The 12,171-nt window shown below is 35.7% G+C and overlaps 1 protein-coding gene across 1 annotated transcript in view; it reads right to left on the bottom strand.

Moving 5' to 3' along the window:
* Positions 1-12,171, bottom strand: part of PLXNA2 (plexin A2) — a 449,635-nt gene that overhangs the window by 188,661 nt on the left and 248,803 nt on the right. The window contains exon 5 of the mRNA XM_034414337.3: positions 1,419-1,519. Coding sequence (XP_034270228.1) covers positions 1,419-1,519 — 101 coding nt within the window. The remainder of the gene's footprint in view (positions 1-1,418; positions 1,520-12,171) is intronic.

Below are 12,171 nucleotides of genomic sequence, written 5' to 3'. Positions count from 1 at the left end.
TGTAGGGGAAAATGTGCTGGGTTTTTCTTTCTGTTGAGTGTTTATTAGGTCATTGTACAAAATAAGATCTTTGGTCTTTAGTCTTTGTCTAAGTTCTTTAAGAAACCATTTTGAATTCCTTTTTTGCAAAAAGGAATCTGAGGCTTTTTTAAAAAAGCAATCTGTATATAGTTTTATTTTGAGTACAAGGTGGTGATAAAAAGTGGCATGAGGATCAGTATTGCCTTCTTTAAAAAAAAAGAGATGGTAATAAACATCCAATGATGAAATACCTTCTGACACATTGCGGCATTGAACTAAACCTGCTGCAGGTGGAGTGTTGATCCAATTAGCTTATTATATCACAGCTTTTCTCCACTATTTCCTTATCCCACTTCCAACACCTGTTGCAGAGTCCTTTGGCCACTTGATATTTTGTTGGTCCCCTCTGTCTTTATATTTAATAGAGTTGTGGGGGTGCGAGATAAAATTAAATATATAGATAAATCTTTCCTTCTTTTCTTAAGTGACCTCTGCCTCTTTTAGATTTTGGAGACTTGTTCTGCTTAAAGAAGCCTGGTCATTAAGGCAAAAAAAGAACTGAGCACTTCAATAATTCAGTGGCACATCTCCCTCAGATTCCCTTAAGATCTTGCTTAGAAAATCTTTCTCCTTTGTCTTAAGAGATATCCTCAAGCTCAGGAGAGAACACTTAAACTAGCAAGCCTGGGCAATTTCATTGCTTTAAAAGGTTTAAATCAGAGGCTGAAGAATCTAGCGTTTCTGAAATTCTAAGGGGTATTTAAGCAGTGATTCTATTAAGTTACAGTTGAAAGGAAGTGACTGATGCCAAGAAAGTGTCTTGGCAGGTGTGTATTAGCTTGTTTTGTGGAAAAGAAAAGACAGGAGTACAAAACCAAGTATGAGGAAGGTAGCTGGCATTACAAATTCAGCCTGAGATTGTTTTTTCGAGAGATTATGATTGCTTCTTGCATATGTTAAAATAAAATCCCTCATGAATACATTTACTTTATAGTAAAAATACTGTATGTACGTAATTAATTAAGTATTGGAAATCTACCACTACTTTTATTTAGTAGCTTAAATGATACATCACAACTCCAGTCTCATTTTAAACAGTATTACACTAATTCTGCTTAGAGGTTCTTTTAAAATGGTATTATATTTCTCTCAAGTAAAAGATTTGTATATTCATGGTTGCATTCCTGAAGTCTGTTGTTTTATCTTTATTATCTTAACTGTGTTTATATTTCTTTCACAATGCAGATATTTGCCGAAGTCCCTGATACACACAGCTAAAAAAAAATCCCTAAAGGAATTGAAAGGATTTTATTAAATAATAGAGGATGTATGTGGGGTGACTTAAAAGGTGTAGGGTTGATCTTGTGATAACCATCTTTTGTTGATGCTGAACTTACATGTGATGGAGAGCACACCAGCCACAGTGAGGGTCTCCTGAACTCAGACATTCTCCACAGGTTGTATACTGTTCACAGGATTCAACAGGAATCTGGGACACCTAGAGAGAGACAAAAAATAAAAAGAAAGGACATTTAAGGCAATTGCACTTATATTGTTTCTTCAATACACCAAGAAAACAAGCCTAGCTCTGCTAACTTTTTCATATAAAATGACTCATCAATGTTAATTTAAGACTCATAGGGTCTGAAAGATAAATAATTTGCCCATTCTCCCTCTGCTTTTACTGAAATGACAGGAAAAGTGGCACATAGAAATAAGATATAACAATGACTTGTTAAGTGTGGTTATCTGTTCAGAAGTCAGCTTTGGAAATTAATGGTTCACTCTTCATATATCTCCCTTACTCTCTGGAAGGAATGCTACCACCGAAATGAAAAGGAGTATATTGATATCACTGGTTAATCGGAATGTAATTTTATCCAAGGCTATGTTCACACATACTATGTGAAACTTAGCACAATGTATGAAGCTAATGTTTGAAACAAGATTCAAACTATGTTTTAGATGCCTATTAGAAGGACATTGTATTTAACCTTAAACACAATTGAAAGAGATACTGAAGTGTCCCTTAACTCTAAATAAAGGGGAAGAGATTCCTAAGAATGGTTGTCAGGAGAAAAAAACATTCCACACTGGGCTAGCTATAGAGGACCGGCTGTCATATAGCCCAATGTGAATTGCATTAGCGAATTCTCTTCTTAATTCATGTTCAGATCAATCTACATATTGCTAGGGATTTTTCTTTTTCAAAAGTATTAGCATCCTTTAAACAATGTGCTTGATCAACGAAGCTGTCCTGAGCTGCTGAGCTGAAATGAAACAAATGTTCAGCAAAAATGTACACTGCCCCCCAACATTAGTGAAATCATACCAGATGCAATGTAAGAGTGTTAATATCAGGTAACCATGATGGAATCCCATGAAATGTTGACGTTCTATGTCAATCACACAATAACTAAGGATTTCTCCCTTTAACCTGTTTTAGAGATTCACTACTTTTCAATAGTGATTTATGTCAAAAGTGGTTCAAAATAAATCAAACTTAAATATTAATCAGGTTTTTTAAATGCTACAAAATCTAACAACAAATTGGAATAAAACACAAGCAACCATTCAACAAACAAGAACATATCTTCAATATTGCAATGGTAAAATCAAGAGTGAACGTGAATACAAGCAAAATCACTGGTTAAAAACTTTTTTAAACAAACAAAGCCTTCCTAACTTCACTGCTAATACTCCTCTTGTTGCATTTCAAAGAGCTCTCACAGTTTGGCACAGATGCAAAAGAATCTTGGAGATGCAGTTGAAAGTTCTCCTTTATCTTTCCTCCAAAGGAGACTGATAATGGCAAGAGGAAACTGATAAGCAGTGGCAACAATGCCAAATCCTTATTCTAAGAAATAATTTCTGCATGAACTATGTAAATAGCACAAGCAGGTTTGTAATAAATATATTCTGTTTTTAACAATTCTACTGTTTTCTAAGAATTAACAGCAGAATGTAGTGCTGAAACAAGACTCTAGAATGACAGTCAATATATCATCTTTTAATTGTATATTCACTTATCAGGATAATTTCAACCTGCATAACTCTGCAATACTCTATATGGCTGAGAACAGAGTGATTTGTTGAAAGCTACAACATGAATCAGTATGAAAGAAGAATAAAAGAACTCCTAAACCCCATGAGATTCTCCGTTTATTGAAATATATTAACCCTCTGACATTCATATCCCGATATGAAGCAATAGTCACACTACTGAAATTTAACAAGATTCTAATTTAACACCATACTATGAGCTGAATTTTTACAATTCTGGCTGAAAGCAGGATTATGGAACAGCAAAGCCTAGAAAAAGATACTCCAGAGAGGGTGGAACATATTAGGAGGCAGTTGAAATCCATATCAGTACACAGATGAACAATAATAGACTCTGCAGAGGTACATGACATTTTACTTGTTATATCCCACAGTGCTACTTATAAACATTAATAAACTTGTGCAGAGTGATAGCTGAACAGAATTCCCTATTGCAGCTGGATGCATATACATATCCAGGTGAGTCCCTTGACTTCACAGGTGATATACACAATGAGAAATATACACATAGGATACTTGGCCTATTAATAACTCTAAAAGAAGGGCAGTTTCAGAGCAATCCATAGTTTTAAAGCCATTATGTGGCGTGTTGTTTCTTGGCAGAAAGAAATATCAACATAGGACAGATGTAATAGAAAGGGAAGTTGAAATGAAGAGGATGGGAAATGGGCAGTGAAAACTGATCAGTTACAAATTAGTGATTCCATCTTAGTGCCTGTTGGTACTTTGAGCAATTATGGGGTAATCTAGCAAGGCCAGAGAACAAGGTACAGCCTGTGTTGACAGATGGCCCCGCAGTCCAAGATGAACACATCAAGGATCCATTCTTGGCTTATGCAAGGGGAACCTGTTTGTTAGTGCCTCAAGCAATACTTCTCCTGGCTGAGTTTCAGATTAAAAAGCTGCTCTACCAAATGCCCAACCTCATGAATTATCAGAAAGGAGGGTGTGACTGAAGATGACAAGGTATTTGACACCATCTGGAGGAAACATATACTGTGCCATCTCATTCTTAGGAAGACCTCATTCCATGATTTCAGAAAATAGATTGGTAAAGTTCCCAGTATTCAGGGATGTTGTAGGATCTGAAAAATGCAACCAGAATGGACCATAAGAATGAAAATCTGAAATGACTTATGTAGCAAAGAGTTAGTTTGGATTTTCAAATTCAATAAAAGAGCAACAAGGGAGGAAGACACATGATAGAGTTGGTAATTTATTGCAAGATGCAGTGATGGCTACCAACTGGCATGGTCTTAAAAGGGAATTAAATTCATATAGGAGCATACTATTAATGTTTATTATTAACAATACTTGAAGCTGCCAGCAGGAACCTCTAATAAAACCTGATTGAAAATAATAATAGTAGTAAACAGTAATAATACTTTATTGTATTTTTAATTTGCCTAAGAATTAAAATTTCACAGGCAGAGCATACAGTTAATTAACACATAAAATAAAAAATAAAGGATCAAGAAGCATAAAATAATATAAACATATAGAAGCTATTATCTGATACAACATAAGCACTTTAAGTTAAAGATTTAATTTACTGTAAAATTTTGCAATTCACTGTATGCTTTTATTTAATATTTTTTCAGTTTTATTTAATAGATGAGCATGTAAAAGTCATGCATTATTATTGTCATCTTCAACAACAACAAAAACATTGTCTTAAGCTTTATGAATAATTAAGGCTCATGTTCCTCTCTACGTCTTCTGAAAAAATAATAATAATGAAGTTTTATAGGTGGTGGTATCTCAGGCAGATTCCTCCCAATGTCAGATTTTATTTTTATCAAAATATACCAGATAAGGATAGAATAATTGGACAAGTTGTTTGAACTACCCAGAGAAGGTGGTACAGACAATGGCAAGAAAATGCCATTTTTTAGCCTAAGGTAATTTTTTGGCTTAATTGAGATGGTAAATTGATGCATATCTTTTGCTATTCAGTGACAACAATCCTTCCTATCCCAGAAGATGAATAATAGTGGAAGACAACTATTTATCTTCTGTTCTTCTTGTGGACTTCCCATAGGCATGTAGTCTATCACTGTGGAAACAGGATGCTGGACTAAACGGTTCCAGTTCAGTTTGTTTGAAGATCTTTCTGCATAATATCAGAGACTGCCCTATTCTTTTCTGCCTTTGGCACTATCTCAGCCATGCATTTGGAAGGAAGGTAAGAAACTAAAGCCTTGCTTCTCCATGTCCCTTTGTACAGTTTACAGGATTATTAAGATAATAATAAACAGAAAAAAATCATAGGCATAAAGAACCAAGAGAGGTGGAATTGTGTAGATAGATTTGTGTGTATATCAGTCATAATGTCAGGATAGCATCTTTTTCCCCACCCTGTTAAGAACCACATTTCCATCAGAGAGTAATCTGTTGAGGCCTGTATGATGTGAAGGGCTCAGGCAACTAGCCGACATTCTTTTCTGTCAGCCTTTTCTTCTTTCTTATTTTCTTTGTGATACCCACCTTTATTTCCCTCAAGGAGCATGCTGTGAGAAACTGACAGCTTTGTCTTATCAGAAACCTGACCTATCTATTGTAGAGGGACTTCTGAAATTAAACCAAGGAATGCAGTTTGCTACTCAGAAATCAGAACATCCACTCAGCATAATATGCAGTATTTTTTGGCCAATTTGATTAGGAAGCCATGGATCTCTAGATAGCTAGATAAAAATGACTAGGAAACTAGAGTATATATCTGAGAATTGAAAATATGACATAAATTTCGATGATGGAGTTAAAACAATGAAACAATTGTTTTAGAGCTATAATTCACATATTGGGTTTTTTTACTATTTGGTTAGAAGAAGCCTCAAGATAGAAACAATTCAGGTTTCATTTTCATATTCTTGGGAACTTCCTTTATTTATTTTAGCAATTAAAATACCATGTTTGCAATGGCATGAATATTCCTATATTTCTGCAGAAGTATGGATCCTATTTGTTTCTGGTATCCACCTTCTTCAGTCTTCCTGATACTGCTTGCTTGCTTATGTTCCATCAAGACATTTGCACTTTCTAGCAGTCACATAAATGTTTTGCTTGTGATTGTCTATCCCTGGTCTAATCACCATTATAATTGAGTCCATCCATTTTTCTGCTGGTTGTCTTCCTCTCTTTCTTTTTCAGCATTAGAGTCTTTTCCAGAGAACTAGGTCTCACATAATGTGTCTGAAGTAGGACAATTTGAGTCTAATCCTTTGTGCCTTGCGTGAGAATTCTGGTTTGATTTATTGATAATCTACTGATTTGTTTTCTTGGTGTCCATGGTATTCTCAGGAGTCTTCTCCCACACCAAAGTTCAAAAATGTAAAAAAAAATCTTCCATTTGCTTCTTCAAAACCCATTTCCAGACATATTGAATTATAACTTTCAGCTAATTATTTTGCCTCTAGATGTGTTTACTGTACTTTATGACTTCTTGATGCTCAATTGTTTCTTTCATACTGTACGATTTATTATGTCAGGGTCTGATCCTGAAAGGAGTCTAGTTAATGATTGTATAAAATTACTAAACAAGCAAGCACGTTCTTATTTTACAAGCGGGAAGGTAGAACAACCTCCCTACTCTTTTACCACCAATTTTGAAGTGAGTTATCTTCACAATAAATGAGGAACTATATACAATTATTTTGCAACACAAACCTATCAGATTGTAAGATAAATTTGAAGCGATTATAAATTCTCCATTTCTGATCTTTAATTTTTAAAATATCTTATTTTCATTATTGCAATTATGTTACTTCTACTGCTGAGTTTGTTCCCAGAGGTGAATGCAAAGAGATCTAGCTTGGGAGCTAAGTTATTAAGTATATGTTTGCCCTAGAATCTAATGTAGGGAGTTGTTAAAATATCTGAAACATGTAAGGCAAAAATGAAGTTCTGGAGGGGAGAGTGTGCCGTATATTGCAGTTACATTACAATAGCAAGATTTGTGTTTGTTTTCTTCTGGCACTATATATACAGCTACAATAAAGAAAAGAGGAGGGGGGAGAAGAAAGAACTAAAAGAGAAAGGAGCTCCCTGGGGCTAAAATGAAAGTGAAGGGAAAAATGTTACTCCTTCCCCCACCACCACAAAAGGCGCTTCATGGTCCAATAAATTGGAGAGAAACCTCTGATTCCTGCTCCAGTTCACCTACATGTATAAATGCTGCCTGCTGTATCTGTTACATTCAGCAATCAGCTCGCTTTCTACCCTGCCATCCAAATGTAGTTCTTATGCTGAGCTAACTAAGAATCCAGTCTCTTCTTTCTTCATTTTTTCTCCCCTGAATCTTGTGAGTGATGTCGGCAACTGGCTGGGAATTAAAACAACTGACTGCATTACATTTGCTCAGTCCGTCAAAACACTGCCCTGCTCCCAGCAGCTGGAGAGTCAGAAGCTGAAAGGAATCAGTGTATCTTGGAACAAAGGCTACTTTCATGCCAAATACTTTTGATACAGTGAGAACTCAGTTCCTCTCTACATTTGAAACCAATAAGGCCCTTTTTTCTCTGATTTCCTGGGCCCTACTTAACAGATTTTTCCAGGGGAGAGGAAAAGAGAAGAGAAAGAAAATGAGTATAAAATCAGGGAGTATGAAGCCAGACGTAAGCAAGTGTAGCGATATCCTAAGAGACTTACTGCTATGCCAAAGTTGAATGAAATACAATGTTAAATCTTTTTCTAAGGGAAGCAATGTTCTTGTTTGATCTGCCAAAATGTGTGGCTGTTAGTGTAAATTAATATTACTATGTAAGTTAATATTGTAATAAACTAATAAGGATATGTCAGGGCTTCCAAGACCAATTCAAGGTGATGTTTTTGACCTTTCAAGACCCTCGTGGCATGGGACTGGGATATTACATTTGCCCTCCCAATCCGATCTGGCAAGAGACACCTGCTTCAGGTTCTGTCTGTCAGGGAAGTACATTTGGGTCTTCTCTCTTGTATGGAACAATCTCATCTCCCCCCGCAGCTGAATTGAGGTTAGCTCTATCTTTAGTAATATTCTGGAATCCCCCTCAAGAATTCCAGAGTATCACTTGTTTAATAATTAAAATGGTTTTAGCTTCTGTTTTTGAGTTTGGTGAAAAAGACATCATGAAACAGCCAATAATATCAGCTTCTTCAAATTACTCATTCCCCATATTTGGAATCCAATATTTTCCTGGTTAAATTATGGGAAATAATAGCATGATATACACACCATTTGTTGATATCATTGACATGTTCCAGTTGTGCTGTTCAGTATTGTTTGGCAAGTGCATTTCCTGCTTTGTAGACTTTTACTGTTTTCTATACATTACATAGTGGAGGAACATGCACACTGAAAAATTATTGACATTTCTCTTTACCTGAATATAACTTTTTTTTTTTGTAATTCCTTCAGTTATTTAAATAATATTTCATAATAGATTAAAAACTTCTTTAATTGTCTCTTACATAATATTTTACTTAATCCTGAAGTCAGTATTGCCAGGTTTTAATTAAGCTTTGCTATTCCTAGAAATCTTAACTTGTTTTAAAAAATGAACAGTGTAATAATTTTTCTATCTTGACAAACTGGCAACTCTTGTATTTTCATTTTCTAAAGATACCTACTTACAAGGATATAGTTTATATAACATCTGAAACTATTAGCTCACAAGCAATAATCTGGACAAATAAAGGTTTTGAAACTGAATTTGAACATTTTATTATTGAAATGAATTTGTGGAAATTCAGTACTTTACAATCCATATGCCTGCTCCTGTTAATTGACTGAAGATTTGTTCTACAAAAGGCATTTTAGCACATAACTCTTAGAGTTGCTTTATTTTTTATCTCCGGGGTCCAAATACATTCTTATCTAGTCTTTGCCAGACTTTGCTAAAATCAATTGTTAGATTGTCTTACATTGTAGATTCTTTTAAGTTGTTTCTTCTTGTTTTTGTTCATTTGATTCATTTCTTTTTCATTTCTTTTAGTCAATGCCACCAGCATTTTCTGTGTTGCTGAAATTTTAAGTGGTATCTATGGATGCATTTTTATGGCATGTAGCTTTTGTAAACAACTGGGGTCTTGAAATGCAGGTTTTGTAATATCTTTCATCATTGCATTGCTCTTCTAAATTTCCCCATTAAATTAACCTTTTACAACATGTTTAAATTAGTCACGGTCCTTAGGTCCAAGTACAACTTATGCATCAAAATCTGCAATTGGAGTCTCAACTGAGCTGATCTGTCTCTATAAATGCATTTCATATTACATTTATGGAACACTTGCAGTTTTTTTTTTTAATTTGATTTATATGTCGCCCTTCTCCGGAGACTCAGGGGGGCTTACAATGCGTTAAGCAATAGCCTTCATACTTTTGTACATTTATACAAAGTCAGCTTATTGCTCCCACAAACTGGGTCTTCATTTTACCTACCTTAGAAAGGATGGAAGGCTGAGTCAACCTTGAGCCTGGTGAGATTCGAACTTACAGTAATTACAGACAGCTGGTATTAATCACAATGCTTTTTTAGTCTGCTGAGCCACCAGGCCCTTTTTCCCATGTTATTAATCTGGAAATTGAATATTTAAGTGGTTCAATTTGTAAGTTTTTTAAATTTGTTGCTTGAGCTTCTGTGCTGTTCATTTATAAATTGCATTGCTTTATCCCCATACTTGTTATGCCTATGTATCATTCAATTCCAGAACTAAGGGAAAAATCAAATGGGATATCATTTGTGTTATGTTTGCCAGTATAGATAATCTATGCCTTAATAATATCTCTTTATTTTTATGTATTTTAATTTTTGCCAAAATGGCTACTAATTGCTATGACTACGTGCTTTAATTTGGTTTTGCTATTTCTCCATTTTTGGGGCTTTATTTTGTGAAGTGACTTGCTTTACCCTCATTATTTCATTTTTAAAAGATCAGTTTACATCATTCGTTTTTCTTCTCCTCCCATCCATATCCATTACTTGTATATTTACTTAATGTGACACACATTATTGTCCTTCAGTTATATTCCCAGGATCATTTACAAAGGGATAGAAAATAAAATTTAAATAATTCAATCCATAATAAAATCATTTTATTATGATTTCATGTTTATACTTTAGACCCGTTTATAAGCTTTGATATTAGACTTTGTTATGCTTTTGTTTTGTTTTTTTTAAAAAAATCTGTTTCATAAACCCTTGAGTTGGCTTTTTCTACTGGGTGGTCTAGAAATGTAATCAATTAATCAATCAATCAGTAGCTATCATCTGATTCCAATTTATCTGGGTACAATTGGACTTCCTGGACTTTAACCTATGAATAAACATAAACATTTGCAATCTAAATAAATGAAGCTGTAAAATCAGGAAACCATATCTACAAGTCTACATATGAAATCCAACAGTTAGCACTGTACAGGTCATATATGATCATTATGTTCGATTGTAACTGCATTTTCATTATATATAACTTCTGGAGACACTTATATTCTATATATACTAGATTAGAATAATGCAGTCTCCCCCCCCGCGCCCTGTTTTGGCTTCCAGGTTGGTGCAGGAGGCTTTCCAGGCCCAAAATGACACACACACCCCATGCCCCATTTTGGGCCGGAAAGCCTCCTGCACCAACCTGCACCCCCCTGCGCATGCGTCCCACCCCCTGCACATGCACACATGCGTCCCCGCATGCACAGCAGAGACCCAAAGACCAGCTGGTCAGCAGGAGGCGCGTGTGCGTGCACAGTGGAGCTGGGCTGGGGTGTCGGCTGACATGCCCGCAGAGAGGGGTCTGCATGCCACCTGTGGCACAAGTGCCATAGGTTCATCATTATGGCTATAAATTGAGAGACAAAGTGACAAAGTCCAGAACTCACTAACAACAGATATTATAAAGTATAAACAGCAAATGGCAGTGTATACCTGGAAAGAAAGAAAGAAAGAAAGAAAGAAAGAAAGAAAGAAAGAAAGAAAGAAAGAAAGAAGGAAGGAAGGAAGAAAAGAAAGAAAGAAAGAAAGAAAGAAAGAAAGAAAGAAAGAAAGAAAGAAAGAAAGAAAGAAAGAAAGAAAGAAGGAAAGAGCGAGCTAAGGAAGGTCAGACTTGGTGAGTTCTTTGATGGAATACTAGCAGGAAACATCTTAGTTGTAGGCTAGACTAGGGGAAAAACTAAAAAAAGGAAACCATTTCTACATTATTGCCAGGAAAGCTTTATGGAGTTGAGTCTGGTTCAAGGGAGTTTTTGTCATTTTATCACAAAATAATTGTTAATACACATTGTTGAGAAATTATTGTGGGTAATTTCCAGTTCAGTTTGGACCCACCACATTCATAATCTCTATTTTCAGAACAGACCAGAATAAACAAACACCCCATTATCATTTCACTAGCAAAAATGTAACTTAATGCTATGTTAAACATTAGCACAACATCAAAACATTTAATTGGCAAAAACAGGACAAAAGACAGGCAAAAGTGGTGGAGAGAGACACACAAAGAACCGGCAAGAATTTGTACTATCTATATTTTCAAATAGTGATATCAAAAAGGAAAAGAAATTTCTACCCACTGGAAAAAATTACTATGGGCAATGGATATTCAAAAGATAATGGCCTTTGATTATTCTAGACTTAACCCGTTATATAAAATAGAGTAGCGGAAGAGAGTCAGATTGGAGTTGGGTGGCACCTTTGTTAAATTTAACAAATTCATACATACATGTCGAGGCCAGGCAGGAGAGCAGGTGATCTGACCAGTTCTGGAGAACCAGTAGCGGAAATTTTGAGTAGTTCGGAGAACCAGTAAATAACCACCTCTGACTGGCTCTGCCCCCATCTATTCTCTGCCTCCCGAGACCCAGCTGATCGGGAGCAAATGAGGATTTTGCATTAACCTTCCTTTGGAGTGTGTGTGGGGGAATGGGGATTTTACAGTATCCTTCCCCTGCCACGCCCACCAAGCCACACCCACAGAACCAGTAGTAAAAAATTTTGAAACCCACCACTGGTGAGAGTCAGTGTGGTCTAGTGGTTAAGGCATCAGGCTAGAAAGTGAGAGATCATGAGTTCAAGTCCTGTCTTAGCTATGAAAGCCGGGTGGGCCTTTGGGCCA

Source organism: Pantherophis guttatus, chromosome 3, assembly GCF_059756535.1.
Source record: "Pantherophis guttatus breed Tessera chromosome 3, ASM5975653v1, whole genome shotgun sequence".
NCBI lineage: Eukaryota > Metazoa > Chordata > Lepidosauria > Squamata > Colubridae > Pantherophis > Pantherophis guttatus.
Note: the sequence above shows the minus strand (reverse complement) of the source record. Positions and strands in the feature narration are given on the sequence as shown.